The 16,132-nt window shown below is 39.4% G+C and overlaps 2 protein-coding genes across 2 annotated transcripts in view; one reads left to right on the forward strand and one right to left on the reverse strand.

The window, feature by feature from the left end:
• Window positions 1–15,482, forward strand: part of Plcz1 (phospholipase C zeta 1) — a 55,822-nt gene extending 40,340 nt beyond the window's left edge. The window contains exons 10-13 of the mRNA XM_075981917.1: window positions 477–649; window positions 11,983–12,109; window positions 14,386–14,535; window positions 15,394–15,482. Coding sequence (XP_075838032.1) covers window positions 477–649; window positions 11,983–12,109; window positions 14,386–14,535; window positions 15,394–15,482 — 539 coding nt within the window. The remainder of the gene's footprint in view (window positions 1–476; window positions 650–11,982; window positions 12,110–14,385; window positions 14,536–15,393) is intronic.
• LOC142855864 (ran-specific GTPase-activating protein-like) lies at window positions 7,757–8,687 on the reverse strand. Its single transcript, XM_075982444.1, is given in 2 exon segments — window positions 7,757–8,343; window positions 8,346–8,687. Coding segments are annotated over 2 exon segments (609 nt in total). The 5' UTR covers window positions 8,680–8,687; the 3' UTR covers window positions 7,757–8,068.
• Window positions 15,483–16,132: the final 650 nt, after the last annotated feature.

The following is a 16,132-nucleotide window of genomic DNA, read 5'->3' on the forward strand; positions in this document are numbered from 1 at the left end:
TATAAAAGAAAACATTTAATTGAGACTGGCCTACAATTCAGAGGTTTAGACCCTTATCATAATGGCATGAAGCATGACAGCATGCAGGCAGACATGGTCTTGGAGAGGTAGCTGAGAGTTCTACATCTGAATCTTCAGACAGTAGAAAGAGAGAGAGAAAGAGATGCTGGGCCTAGCTTGAATATTTGAAGCCTTAAAGCCCACCCTAAGTGACACACTTCCTCCACCAAGGCCACACCTCCTAAATAGCAACACTCCCTATGGGCCTATGGAGACCATCTTCATTTCATTTCGTTAAAACCACCACATCAAGACAGCAAAAAAGTTTAAAAATCATGAATTATTAGATGAATGATCCATAGTGTTAGAATAAATGAAGATATGCGGTGTGTGATGGTTTTGACACACCACTGAACTGAATGTCTTTAACTGCACTCTCTGTTTCCAAACAATGTCAACATACTTCTTTTTCACAGTGGCCTTGAATTTCCAAACCCCTGGACTGCCTATGGACTTGCAGAATGGGAAATTTTTGGATAATGGAGGCTCTGGGTATCTCTTGAAGCCAGACTTCCTAAGAGATACAACCTTGAGCTTTAACCCCAGTGAAGCAATGGAAGATGGCCACCCGATTACCCTCACAATACGAGTAAGATTAATGACTTGTTCTTTTATTTGCTGGTTTTTAAGTAAACCAGATAGTGTATATTAATATTTCAATTCTACTGATCTGCTCGAATGCCTCTTAAAGTCCTGTTAATCTTTTTAGACACAATTAATGGGTACCATTTTAGCATCTTTTTCTATGTCTGCAAAATGTCTTTCTGTGCATTTTCACATGAATGATTTTCTGCCAGGGCCTAGAAATATTGAGGCTAAAACCTTTTCCTCTGAGAGACCTGTTTATTTTATGCCATTGTATCCTGCCATTTAGCACTGTGATGGAGGAGTTTGATTTCAGTCCGCTGATGACTTTGTGGACGTGCTGCTTTTTGTCCCTTCATCTTAAAGATTTTCACCCGCAAATTCCAGGAGTGATTTCCTTCTCATTAATCTCTTACTTTTGTAATACAGTATTTTTCCCTGCTAAGTCTCTGAACTCTGTTCAATTGCAAATAAAGGAAGTTATGTACACATCTTTTCTGTATCTATCTTCCACATCTATTAATGTGTTACAAAAATGTTCTCATTTTTTCCCCTGTAGTTTGGGAGAACTTTTAACATTTACTCCTGGGGGCTGGAAAGATGGCTCAGTGGTTAAGAACATTGCCTGCTCTTCCAAAAGTCCTGAGTTCAATTCCCAGCAACCACATGGTGCCTCACAACCATCTGTAATGAGGTGTGTTGCCCTCTTCTGGGCTGCAGGTAGAATACTGTATACATAATAAATAAATAAATATAAAAATAAAAAACCATTTACTCCCTACATTGATGATTCAAAATATATGTTTCAGTCTTTAGATTTATTTATTTAGTTAGATGTGTGTGTGTGTGTGTGTGTGCGCGTGCGCGCGCTCACGCATGCATGCATGCGTGTGTGTGTGTGTGTGTGTGTGTGTGTGTGTGTGTGTGTAGAGTATGTACCTGTGGAGTCCAGAAGAGGGCAACAGATCCCCCTGGAGCTGGAGGTACAGCTGATTGGGAGCCGCCCCTCATGGGTGCTAGAAATTGAACCCTGATTCTCAGCAGTGCCTACTCTGAACTGCTGAACCTTCCTCTCAGAATCCTTTGTGTTTTTATTTTTATTTTAATATAGATGTGCACTTCTAGTCTCCAATTGATGGTTTCCTCATGTTGCTTCTTCTTTATTTGTATCTGCATTCTGTTCCTTCCCAGTTCTCTTGCCTCATTATTTCATCTTTTATTATTTTCTGTACTGTTTTGTTGAGAGCAAAAGCAGCTGTCTTCATTATCACCAACTTTTCTTCATTCTCTATGACCTAAATGCAATGTTTATTTGCTTTGTAAAATGTCACTGAACCTTTACAAAGGTCTGGTTGCATTTTTTCTCCCACTTAATTACAAGCCACTCCTTAAGGCTGTACCTCCACCTATAAAGTCTGAAACTGAAGGATTTGTTTGCTAATGAATTAGACAGGTATGACCTCTTTGGAGTGCCTCCTTCTGTTTACCTGGTTGCCCCTACAACCATAGGCATTATCTCAGATGCCCTTCTGGAATTTGGGTCATCAATCTTGCTGTTTCCAGCTACGTGTTCCATACTAGAACTCTGCCAGCTGTTGAGTGGCCTCTTGATCTTTGCTCTTAGCTGTAGTGCACAAAACCCTGGAGTCCCCAGAATATGCTTCACCTACAGTCTCTGTCTCATCTCTGCTCAGCACTGTCATCACACTGCAGGGTTTGGGAGTATACTCTCACCTGCTTTGGGTCCTAGCCATTTAACTCAAGGGCAGAACAGAAGGTTTTGCTTCTACTTTCTAAAATAAATCTGAAAGGAGAAAAGATGGCCAGGAGGAAATGCTTTGGTGAGGTACACTGCTGGCTTTGCTCCTGCTGTTAGGATGCTGTGACACTATAATCCAGTCAAAGTAGACACCTAGAAATCACCTACAATAGGTGCAGCAAATATTGATTAGCTGACACTTTTTCTGGTATCTGGAGAGGTACTATTAACCACTGGGCTTCTTTTACAAGGGAATTGTCACGTTGGCTTCATTTTTTGCATCTTTTAAGTAGTTGATTCAGTGGGAAAAGGTGGATTAGCCATTTTTTGTTTTGTTTTGTTTTTTTGAGACAGAGTCTCTCTGTAGCTTTGGAACCTGTCCTGGAACTTGCTCTTGTAGACCAGGCTGGCTTTGAATTTACAGAGATCCCCCTGCCTCTGCCTCCCAAATGCTGGGATTAAAGGCATGTGCCACCACTACCTGGCTTGGATTAGCCACTCTTAAGAACCCTTCATAACACACTCAAGTCTCTTTGAGTCCTGATTTCTTTATCTATCTGCCATGGCAATCTTTTGCTTTCACTGATGAATTCTTCTTCCTATATCTACTCCTAAATTATTTATATTGAAGAAAGCTTTTATTCTTGGCTTGTTCCAAACTAATGAGTCTTCTCAAATTCTCTTACACAACAGTTCATGATTTTAACCACCAATAAGGCTCAAATCTTTAACCTGACCTCATTTTTTAGAACCTAAGTATGTTTTAAACAGTCTAACAAGCGTCCACAACTATTAAATCAGTATACTGTCAAACTTGAAAAATTTAAAACTGAACATCTCTTCCTAGTCAATCCAACTTTAAATATTTTATTGACATGTCAGTGAACAGCACCATTCGTCTGACCAGCTCACACCAGAAACCAGGATGATGTTATACATCTCCTCCACTTCCTATATCATCCATCTTTAAATTCTTCCTAGCCCACTCCATGTCTTCATTATCCATTCTCTTGGTCTAGCTACCTTTGCTGCTGTTCTGTTTCAGGAATTTATTATCTATCATTCGGTCTCTTCTCTTGACTTTTGAACATGTCCAATCACTCCACTTGATGGTTAATTTTAACTGTCAGTTTGACCTAGTCTGTAATCACCAGGGAAGGCAGTCTAGAAAGAGATTATTTTGGTTAGGTTGATCTGTGAGCATGTCTACAAGAGATTTTCTTTTCAGCAAGTCCGGTTTTATCCCATGCTTTTTCAGACCCAGGCCAGCTGGCCTTGGTGGGTTCCCGATAGAACATCCCCATTGTCTCAGTGTGTGGGTGCACCCCTCGTGGTCCTGAGTTCCTTGCTCGTGCTCTCTCTCCTTCTGCTCCTGATTTGGACCTTAAAAAGCATTTTATTTTTTTTATGTGTATGGGTATTTTGTCTGTGTGTATGTCTATGTACCCAGTGTATGCTTGGTGCCCATGGAGGCTTGAAGAGGGTCTTGGATCCTTTAGAACTGGAGTGATAAAGTTGTAAGCAGCCAAGCAAGTACTGGGAATAAAACTCTGTTTCTCTGGAAGAACAGCAAGTACTCTTAACCACTGACCCATCTCTCCAGCCCCAAGAGATTTTCTCATTGGTAAGACCCAGGCTGAACGGGGTGGTACCATCCCCTTGGTTTGGGTCCTGGGATGTATACAAGAAGCAGGTAAGCTGTGCAGCAAGCTTACATGCACTGATTCTTTTTGCTCTTGACTGTGGATGTGGTAAGCTGCATCAAGTTCCTGCTTGGACTCCCACACAAAGTAAGCTGAACAAGCATCTCTTCTTCAAGGTTGTTTTTGTCATCATAATGCAGAAGCTGAACTAAAACAGCCTGTCTCTGTCCTTCTGGATACTCTTCTCTACATAGAAAACTTTAGGTTTTGCTACAATGATGATCTTATTAATACTTAACATTCATTTCTGCCTACCAGTTGCTGTCCTAGTCAAGGCGTGGCTTACTTCTCTGTACCCACGTCTCACCATGTCTAGCCTTAAGGCATTCTATGGCCACGATCAGAATTTCCTTCCTTCAGTTTCAGTCTTCTTCCTCCTTACCATTCACTTTCCTGCTGAATTCTCCATGTCTCCCTCCATGTCTCCATCTCTCTGTCTGTCTTTGTCTCTCTCTCTGTACTCTCCCTCTCCTTTAAACAAGATTTTACTGTGCAATCATAGCTATCTTGGAACTTGCTATCTAGGCCAACAGGTTGTCCTTGAACTCACAGAGATCTATCAGCTTCTGCCTTGAGTGCTGGGATTAAATTTAGATGGCATGACCCAACTGACTCATGACTTAAAAAAATCATTACTTTTTGGAAGCCTTTTTTTCCACTCGGTTGTCCTCCTCTTTTGTTTCTTTCCTATTTTACAGTTTCCTTCTATTTTTTTTGTGACAACCTACACATGTACATATTGTAGAAGTTAGCACACTGCATTATATTAATCTTCTTGTTCTTATTCCCCACCTTTCTGAAGATTCTTTAAGAATAGGAACTGTGCTCTGTTCAAGCCTTGTTGACAGGATCTGACATGAAACACATGCTTTGTATGTGGAAGCTAATTGAATGAGTGACGGCGTCTGTTGCATGCTGAGAATAGCACAGAGCATCTGTGCTGTCTTGCTGGAAATGGAGTTTCAAGGTAGTTTGTGCACTGTAATGCTCGTGAGTGTTCTGGGTGTGTATTCCGAGAATCTCATATTGAGGTGTTAAGCAGTTGGACTCAGATAGGGTAGTGAGTCTTCCCGGAAGCAGTCTCTACAGCCACACACCATAGTCATGGGAGTGAGTCTTCCTCTCGTGCACTTGGGGGCTTTGTAGTTCCTCACTTTGATCTCACAGGTTATGGGAGCACAACTTGAAAACCCAAAGGCTTGGGTTTGTCATAAGCTTCCTGAAGTCCTTGATGAAGACCATCAGCACGTCCAGTTTTTGTTTAGCCTATTCTTTTCTTTGGCATAGAAAGTACTAAAATGAAACGGCCCCATCTTGGTAAGGTCCTTTCCTAGAATAGCTGATCATTAACTGGCAAGGCCTCAGATTTGGGAGCAGTGTAGAAAAGGTACTTCCTAAGCAGGCAGATGTCTAACTCTGCTGAAGGATTTCTGCCCCTTGAATACAGACTGCTCACTTTTTTTTAGTCATCTAGTGTATAGTTGATGTCATAATGTATAGGTTTAAGACAACAGGTGTTACACGTCAGTGGGTTTTCTTTTCCTTTCGCCTCCTATTTGCTGTTCTGCCTCTCTCCTTTTCTTTTTCTTTATACGAGTAATTAGTATACAAACACAAACTTATCCTTAGAGATTGAAACTGTCCTTCAGTTTTTATAACTGCATCTTTAGGCTTATAACATTTTTGTTTGAGAATTGAGTACACATATATAATGTAATTCTCCCTACTTAGTTCCATGACACATCTTTTAACTAGTTTTTTGTGATATTTAGTTGTTTTTTGTTTGTTTATCTGATTGTTTTTCAGCTTTTTGTAGATACTAACTCCCTGCCAGATAGATAGCTGATAATTTTTTCCCATTCTGTTGGCTGGCTCTTCAGTTTAATGATGATACCCTTTGCCTTTTGGTTTCATTAGGTCTCATTAATGAGTTGTTTGTCTTGACATCGGTCTTGTCAGGATGCTGTTTAGAAAGTTGTTTTTTTCTGCCTATAGGTTGAAGTACATCCTCAATTTTCTTCCCTGACATACCCAGGATATCAGGTCTTACATCTGGGATAGAAAGTATACAAGATATTTTTTCAATTTGCTCACATTTTTGAGACTTAATTTGTCCTAATATATCAACAATTTTGGAGAAATTTCCATGAACAGTTGAGAAGAAAGTGTATTCTAATGCCCAGCGGTGGTGGCGCACACCTTTAATCCCAGCACTCGGGGGACAGAGGCAGGTGAATCTCTGTGAGTTTAAGGCCAGCCTGGTCTACAAGAGCTAGATCCGGGACAGGAACCAAAAAGCTATGAAGAAACCCTGTCTTAAAAAATCCAAAAAATAAAAATAAAAAATAAAAAAAAGAAAGTGTATTCTTTAGTTTTGAGTACAACAATCTGTAGGTTTTTTTAAATTCTTTACTCTTTTGGTTCTTTGCTCTTTTGAGGGGCCTGACATCCAGCTCCCAAATAAATACATAAAGTCTTATTCTTACTTATGAATGCCTGGCCTTAGCTTTGCTTTCTTCTTGCCAGACTTTCTCTTTCTTTCTTTCTTTCTTTCTTTCTTTCTTTCTTTCTTTCTTTCTTTCTTTCTTTCTTTCTTTCTTTCTCTTTCTCCCTCCCTCCCTTCCTTTATTTATTTTTTAAAAAGCAATCTTTTTTCATTTTACATACCAATCCTAGTTCCCACTTCTTCCCCTCCTCCCCTTCCCTCACCTAACCTCCCTGCCCCATTGCCCTCCCCATCCACTCCTCAGAGAGGGTAAGGCACATTGCTTTAAAGAAGGTCTAAGGCCATTTCTACTATATCTAGCCTGAGCAAGGTATCCATTCAAAGAGAATAGGTTCCAAACAAGGCAGTACAAGAAGTAGGGATAAATTCTGGTGCCACTGCCAGTGGCCTTGCAGTCTGCCCAGCCATTAAATTATTACCCACATTCAGAGGGACTAGTTTGGACCTATACTGTTTCCTTCTCTATCCAGCTGGAGTTGGTGAGCTCCCATTAGCTCAGATAAACTGTTTCAGTGTGTGTACCCATCATGGTCTTGACCTCTTTGCTCATATTCTTCTCACTCTTCAACTGAACTTTGGGAGCTCAGTCCAATGCTCTGATGCAGGTCTTCACTCTGTTTCCATCAGTTGCTGGATGAAGGTTCTATGGTGTTATTTAAGATATTCATCAGTCTGACTACAGGGCAAGTCCAGTTCGGGTACCTTCTCTTCTATTGTTTAGGGTCTTAGCTGGGGTCATCCTTGTGAATTCCTGGAAATTTCCCTAGTGCTTGGTTTCTTGCTAGTCCCATAATGGCTCCCTCAATCCAAATATCTCTTTCCTTGCTCTCATCTCTGTCCTTCCTCCATCTTAATGATCCCATTCCCTCCAGTTCTCTTCCCCTCTCCCCTTCTCCCTTTGTCTTTCTCTTCCATCCTTCCTACTCCCCAACCTCCATGCTCCCAATTTTGTCAGGTGATCTTGTCTGTTCCCCTTTCCAGGTGGATCTTTGTATGTTTTCTTAATGTTTACCTTGTTATTTAACTTCCCTAATAACCACTTATGAGTGAATATATATCAAGCTCATCTTTCTGGGTCTGAGTTACCTCACTCATGATGTTTTTTCTAGTTCAATCCACTTGCATCCAAATTTCAAGATGTCATTTTTTTTCCAGGTTTTCAAAGGTATTTTTATTCACTATTTTTGATGACTATAAATAAGTGTTTCCACTATGGAAAAGAAAGTTAGCACAGTACATTTTCATGACTGGGGAATGGATTTCTGAAGTCATGTTCAATGGTGTCAAAACTTAAGGAGAAAAGAATTAAAAAAAAAAACAAAAGAAAACAAAAAACCCCTGAAGGTTGGAATTCAGTTCTTTATAAAGTCCCTTGTAAAAACAAAACAGAATAAAAACAAACCTTAAAGGGCAGGGGAATTTTTTTTAAAAGAAAAAGGAAGGAAAAGGACAGATTCATTGCTTCTCCTCAGATTTCTCTTCAGCCTCATCTCTGGCCTCCCTCATAGAAAGGGCTTCCAGCTTCTCAGCCACCTTTTCAGCATTATCATTTTTGCCTGGTCCTTTCTTTTCTCTTTCTTCAATCTCTTTCCTGCATTCTTCAAACTTTGTCTTGAACTTTTGTGCATTCTCAGCATTTAGGAAGCGGATGGCAAGCAGTTCAGGCTTGGGGCACTCATCTGCAAAGTCGGCGTGAGTATTCCAGACCCAGGCACGGTCGCTGCCAGCATTGGCTTCAGCTCCATCATTGGTGTGATATAGTGGTTGGCGCATATCTTCAGAGTCTTGTCCCTCCTCATGAGAAGGCGGATGGTCCCTTTCTCCTTATGCTTCAGGAGTTTGACATCACCAGTGCCTCGCTCCTTCCATTCTGGGAGGTCATTCTCTGAAGCAAACCGGAATAGCTTTGCCCGCATCTTGAAAAGTTCCTCTTCATCTTCCTCCAGTGTTTTAATTTCTTGCTCAGGAAGAGAAACTATTGGCTCGAACTGAGGGTCATGGTTGGATTCATCTGCATTCTCTGTGGAGGTATCATGGTCCTCATGACTGTCCTTGGTGGCCGCCATGGGGGCGCGGCGACCAAGATGTCATTTTTTTAAACCACTGAGTAGTACTCTAATGTGTAAATGTGCCACATTTTCTTTATCCATTATTCAGTTGAGGGGCATCTAGGCTGTTTCCAGGTACTGGCTATTACAAATAATGCTACTATGAACATAGTTGAAAAAGTGTCCTTGTAGCATGATTGAGCGTCTTTTGGATATATGCCCAAGAGTGGTATTGTTGGGTCCTCAGGTAGGTTGATTCACAATTTTCTGAGAAACTGCCATACTGATTTCCAAAGTGGTGTACAAGTTTGCATTCCCACCAGCAATGGAGGAGAGTTCCCCTTACTCCACATTCTCTCCAGCATAAGCTATCATTGGTGTTTTTGATCTTAACCATTGTGACTTGTATAGGATGTATCTCAGAGTTGTTTTGATTTGCATTTACCTGATAGCTAAGGATGTTTAACATTTCCTTAAGTGTCTTTCTTGCCAACTTTTCTTAAATTATCCCCTGTGTCTTTTGCCTCTGACTTTTTCCTTTTCTTACGTCTATAATCTTACTTTCCCTCTTCCTCCACAGCTGGCTGTGCAGCTGGGGGTCTGGCCCCTTTTTTATCTTGCTCTTTCATCTCTCTTACTCTTCTCAGATTTCTCCTGTTTATTCTCTCTGTTTGCCAGCCCCACCTATTATTTATCCTGCCTTTCTATCAACTGTTCAGCTCTTTATTAGACTAATCAGGTGTTTTAGATAGGCAAAGTAGCACAGCTTCCCAGAATTAAAGAAATGTTACATACCTTTGCATCATTAAACAAATTTCCCACAACATAAACAAATGCAACACACCTTAAAATACTATTCCACAACAGTAGATGTGTTAGGTCCATTTGATTTATATATGGAGTTTCTCTGTTTAGTTTTCACTAAGATAACTTGTCTAGTAGTTAGAGTTGGAATTAAGTCTACTCATAATCAGTGTGTTGGGTTTATCTGTGGTTTTAAATATAGTAGCATGTCTTCATTGAAGTTGGGTGCACCTGTGTTTTGTGTAGACATTCAGCTTTGTACTGTACTCTTGGTGGGTGTTCCTTTAATGATCATGAAGGGACCTTCATTATACTCTCTGACTAATTTATTTTGATTTTAAATTTACTGTCAGATATTAGAATAGTTATACCTACACCTGCTTATTTCCTAGTTCTGTTTGTTTGGAACAATACTTTTCCATCCTTTTATTGTAAGGAGTTGTCTTTTTTGATGATAAGGTAAATTTCTTGGAGACAGGAAAAAGATGGTTCCTGTTTTCTCTTGTGATTTATTTTTTTCCCCAAGACAAGGTTTCTCTGTAGCTTTGGAGCCTGTCCTGGAACTAGGTCTTGTAGACCAGGTGGGCCTCAAACTCAAGAGATCCGTCAGCCTCTGCCTCCCGAGTTTTGGGCTTAAAGGTGTGTGCCACCACCGCTTGGCCTAGGGTCCTGTTTTCTCATTCATTTTGCTAGAATGCATGTTTCTGTTAGGGAATTGAGTACATTTGTATTAGGAGCTATACTACTGAAAGATCAATTCCTGTCATTTTGTAGATTTTGTAGGTTTTTTTTTTTTTACCTTTGATGTAATTGAGAGATTGTTTTTTTTTTTTTGGCATTGTGTAGGTCTCTTATACATGGATGGATCCTTTTCTCTAGGTTTGGGCAATCTTTGATTTTATTGATGGTATTCTCGGTGTCTTTTCTATGGTTTTCTTCTTTTTGGTCTACAATTCAAAACTTATGTTTTTCATGACATCCTGTCCCCAAACTTCCATATATATTTTACATTCACTTTTACTGAGTAATGTATTTCCTCTACTTTGTCTTCTAGCTCTGGTTCATTGTTTTCCAGCTGATCTATTTATTTTATTGGTGAGGTTTTCTATTGTTTTTTTTTTTACTTACTGGGTTTTTCATTTCTAGAATTATCTTTTTCTATTCTATCTGTATTGAGTTTAAATTTTATACAATTGGTTGACTTTAAAATTTCATTCAACACTCTGCTTTTGTCTTCTTTGAGATGTTTGAACACTTTTAATTGTTCTTTTAAACTCTGTCTGGGGCCTTTCCCATGCTGTTTTTACTGGGACTCATTACTACAGGATCAGTCATTTTTGGATGAGATATGCTCTCTCTCTCTCTCTCTCTCTCTCTCTCTCTCTTTCTCTTACTTCTGTTATGGGACTTGTGAATCTTAAACAGTTTGTTAGTTGCATCTTTGTGGTTTTTTGCTTGTCAAGTTTCCTCTTTCAGTGTAGACACATACAATGTTCAAGAGAAGATTAAGTTGTAAGAGGGTTGATTCAACTCTTTTATGGAACTTGTGGGCTCTATCTCTAGTTTTTTGAAAGTGTGCTTGTGTCTCTGTAAAAAGATATTACCCAAGAGTCAGCACATGTCTAGCTGGCCCTCTCCTCTCCTGCCTCCTGGTGTGGTTCCTCAAGTTTAGCTGCTATACATTGAGTGAGCTTTGGTCAACAGATGGCTGTGGAGAGGAGACCTTAGAAAGTCTGGTGTGCAGCCAGGAGTCATATGGGAAGTATATTTCTTTCAACAGTAGTTATAGCCAGAACTGGGGTTTTAGGTTTGGAAATTTATTTCTTACCTTAAATTGTCACATTTTAAATGTTCTATGTTCACTTTGTTCTTAAAACAAAACCACAATTTTGCTTCAATAATTAGCTGGGACAATAAAAAATACAAATACAAATAAAACCAGTAATTTTTGAAAGTATGTTTTTGATTCCTGACTTTAACTTATATATGAGATAGTTGATCTTATCAGTCTCTAGTTCCTTGTTAAGGTAATGTAGATAACAGCAGATAATATCAAATTTTATAAATGATTCAAATGTAAATTCTTTTAGAAAATGCTATCATGAAGATAATGTGGTGCAATATTTTATATTTTAAAATAGTCTTATTTCTTTGAAATATTTCAGTATATGTAGAATGAATTTAAACACAGTGCAAATTATCAAAAAAATAGTAACACTGAATAAGCAAAACATGATTATGTTTTAAAAATGAAAATACACACAAATGAATTACATTCCTTGGGCACTGCAGATTCCACTCTAAATGCCCTTGAAGGACATGAGATTCTTGGTTAATATCTAATGATACTTGACAGTAGAAGGCTTAACATGTAAGATTACCATCATTTGCCAGCTTCAGTCTTTTTAGCAACTGGTTTAGAGCCTTCGTTTTTGGGGCTATGTCATCAGATTAGGGTGAAATGGTGACACAGTCTCCCGCTCAGCTAAGTCCATCTGCTCATCTGTGTTTGAACAGCTCATCAGTGGGATCCAGTTGCCATTTAGCTTGTCCTCTAGCAAAACCGACACATTAGTGGTGATAGAGATCTATGGCGTTCCAAATGACCACATGAAGCAGCAGACTCGTGTTGTTAAGAATAACGGTGAGCTCTTCCACTACTTAGAAAACAATTTACCTTTTTTAGGAAAAAAAAATTCTTAGAAAAAAATTGTGTAAAAAGAATTTAGTCAGAATATTTGTTAAACCTCGGGTTTTGTGGGAATCTCTCTGAGGAAATTCAGTTTGGTACATCAGACTTGAACTCCTGTTTTACTAAAGTATTGCAATTTTAGAACACCAGAAGATGCCTATAAAGAAAAGGATAGAAATTTTTTTCACAGTTGGGGGCAAAGGTACTTAAAGAAGAAAAAAACAACATGACTCTCAAACATGAAGAAGACCCAATTATGAGATACTAGGAAGAAGTCAAGAAACTCAAGGTAGGTGAATATGGGATGCTTAATAAAGAACAGTGAACAATAAAGTGAGCAAGTTGTACTGAGATTTCACTTGGGCAGTTTTGAAAGCCAGGCTTGCTCTTAGGGAGTTCTCTATAGGAATGGATAAAATTAAGACATCTACAGAAGAATAAGACACTGAGAATAAAGGGCACTGTTTTTTTAGGAAATAGTGGGAGAAAGCATGATAGAGAAATGAGAAATACCGTGTCAGTGCTTAAAAGTCATAGAAGTCAAGTTACAAGCAAGATGGTGCCATCCAGAAAGGAATGGAGGGTATATGTTTGAGTCACCCTGGAGGAGTAAAGATCTAGGATGGTAGACAGGAAAACCTGTAAGACTACTAGAAAAATGGTAGTGTAGTTATAGATGTGAATGTCTGGGGAAAAAATGTCATATTTGGAGAAGGCATAGCTAATTCATCAGTTTGGTCACACATGCAAAGTAGACTCACCAATCAAATCTCATATTTTGCATGCTCTATAAAAGTTACAAGTTACTTTTGCATAGATGTGTTTATGAAGGAGTCACAGAGATCAGATAAAGAGGATGGAAGGGAGGGAGGTAGGACACAGGATGAAATGGTGTTATAGGAGACCAATGACTTGGAATATGGATTTTCTGTAGAGATTTTCCAAGTGTCTGTAAAGAATCGACTCTAAATATACCCCTGTACTCTATGGCAAAATATCCACTGTTAGGCCAATGTCATTATTCCAGGCTAAGGTAATTAACTTACTGTTTCCAAAGGCAAAAAATGCACTCAGGGCTATCACCTATAACAACAATGATAGACACCATTTTTTTAAAAAAAAACTTCATATGGATTGAAACTCATCAGGGTTAACAAGTGAGAAAACTGCCTCAAAGATGTCACACCACTCCCTAGGGATTTGTGTGACAAATCGTAAAGCAGAGATGCCAGCAGGGACTGGATCCTTATGCAGTATGACTGTAATTAAGACACGCTCTTCATAAAGAAATGGTGACGTGAGGACATTAGACGTGAGGTTTTTCTGTACCCGGTTGTTATGTGAATTGCTCCATGTACAATTAGATCAGAAAGGTGAGGTAAAGGTGACCAAGTAACTGTACTATAGATGTCATAGGTATTACTATAACTATTCACAGATTTATCAGTGGTCCTAAAAATAACAAAAATATTGACATGACTTGGAATGTTTGTCATTGTACCTGGACAGGTATAATTTCTCTTTCAACCTTTGGACCTATAAGCACAGATTTTAATCTGTGTGTGATTATCTTGACTCCATGAACTCAGATTCTAAATTTTGAGTGAGTTGGGTCAAGTTGGAAAAAGAAAAAACCACATGGATTTCTTGCTGTGGCAAGGTATTTGGTTGATTGGGAAGATTTATTTTACTGGAGTCCCAAATTATTATTTATCAACCTGAGACTTTGAAATCATCATTAGTGAAAAGTAAGGCAGAGAGCTCACCTCACAGCCTTCCTTGTCCAGCTTTCGTGGATTTCTTCATATCACAGCCAGGTACAGGAAAACCTCTCTTCCAACTTCCTCACATCCCCATTTCCTTATGAGCAGAGTGTCTTAGCTTCAGTCATGCTGTGTAAGGATCCAGTCCCTGCCTGCATCTCTGCTCTGCTCTTTGTCCTATGAAACACTAAACAGCGGTGTGATATTTTTGAGACAGTTCTCCCACCTACTAACCCCTGATGGGATTTCAATCTATGTAAAGTTTTCAAATCACAGTATCATTGTTGTTAGATTTTTCTACCCTCTGACTACATTAAATATTTAAGTGCTCTGCAATACAGATTAGTATTGTTGTTAATTATTGCCCAAGTGTCAGAAAGAAAAATTGTGGAGACCTATTTTTTTTTTTTTGCTTTTTCCTTAAGGTATCTGTGATGTTCTTGTACCCCTTTCTTTATATTTCAGCTTTTAGTCCACGGTGGAATGAAACGTTTACATTTATTGTTCAAGTGCCAGAACTGGCACTGATACGTTTTGTTGTTGAAAATCAAGGCTTTATAAAAGGAAATGAATTTCTCGGGCAGTACACTTTACCACTTCTTTGCATGAACAAAGGTAATGTTCTCAAGTGTAAGATGATTGTATTATGTACCTCTATGTATGTACATTTATATGTACCTCTATCGAAGCCACACTTTGATCATATAAAATGTCTCCATCTCTTCCTCTACATCAGTGGGATATGACGGGAGTTGTAAATGGACCTGTGTACTTTTCTTCTGCGGAACTGCAGAGACCTGTTCTTAGCTTTTGGGATGCTGCATGCTAGGATGCTAGGGGAAGCTGGTGTGTGTGCTTCTTCACCAGGATCATAGTTCTTCCATTTCAGTGAAAGGTAGTCATGGCGACAAGCGACAAGAAGATAAAGGACAGGCATGAGACGGGGAGTGTGTATGTGGGGGGGGGGGGGGGACACACCATCGGCTCACTTTTCTGCCTGAGCACAGCCCTGGGAGCCTGGGAGCCAGACCTTTTTGGATCATTTTTTGGGGGGCTGCCAGCATGGTGCAGTAAGCTTCCCAGAGTGGTTTCCTTAGTGCTACCAATGGCTTTCTCTCAGCATGCTCATTTTTCAATCACCAGCCAATGCATTCTGGGAAACAGGCAGGGTCTTCTGAAAGCAGAAGGATGATGGTTAGCTTTTCAACATGATGTCCTTGTGAGAGGAAACACATGCGGTGTGGGCTCCTCACAGGGACACTCAGAATTCTGGAAGTTAGAACAGAAACTAGGAAATGTTTCATTTTTATGGAAAAGTAACATTCTAGGTTGAAAAAAAACACCCTAAAACTCTGCAGTCACAGTGTTAACTATGTAAAGAGCTTAGTGGACGACACTACCTTCCTCACCAGCAAGGTGAGGCCATAACTCTTAGTTTGTTAGTTCTAATTTGACGCAGTTCCTCTTCCGCAGGTTATCGTCGTGTTCCTCTGTTTTCCAAAGCGGGTGAGAACCTTGAGCCTTCTTCACTGTTCGTTTACGTTTGGTACATCAGAGAGTGACTAAGTGTACCTGACACGTTTGTTACACATACAATAAACAGTCCAAAGGAATGTTGGTATTTTTCTTATAGTAAACATAATATTGAAAAGTTCATTAAGTCAGAAATACCCGGCTCATTCGCCATTCAGTGGGCAAAACAGAAAGGGGAAAAACAAAACGTCAGAGGGTGCACACGTGCCGTTCCCTGGCTGCCGATTTTTCCTGCTCTTCTGCTTCCAGGGTTGCACTTTCAGTCGCTTATATCACTTTTAATGAGTAGAATTTACAGCTCCTTAAAGTATGCCTGTTCATAGAAGACATGTTGGCAAATATTTAGTGGCATAGAAGATGTGAAATTGAAGAGTGTTTAAACTTCTCAACACCCACCACCACCACCTATGGCAGTGGGTAGGAATTAGATTGCCAGGCCTTTGTACCCTCATATCCTAGAAAGTAATTAGCCCCGGAATTCTCAGTCTAGTTCTTGGATGCCGTGGGCTTGATTTGGTACCCTGTAATTATACAGACATTTTTATAAGTGTGTATGAAATTGATTTGCATTCCCACTATAGTCAAGACTCCAAATATATAAAAGAAATCTATTATGCGGACTTACATGCCTGGGTTTTGAATTAATTTGCAGTATTTTTGAATCTGTCCTTAATGCACT

Source organism: Microtus pennsylvanicus, chromosome 8, assembly GCF_037038515.1.
Source record: "Microtus pennsylvanicus isolate mMicPen1 chromosome 8, mMicPen1.hap1, whole genome shotgun sequence".
Lineage (NCBI taxonomy): Eukaryota > Metazoa > Chordata > Mammalia > Rodentia > Cricetidae > Microtus > Microtus pennsylvanicus.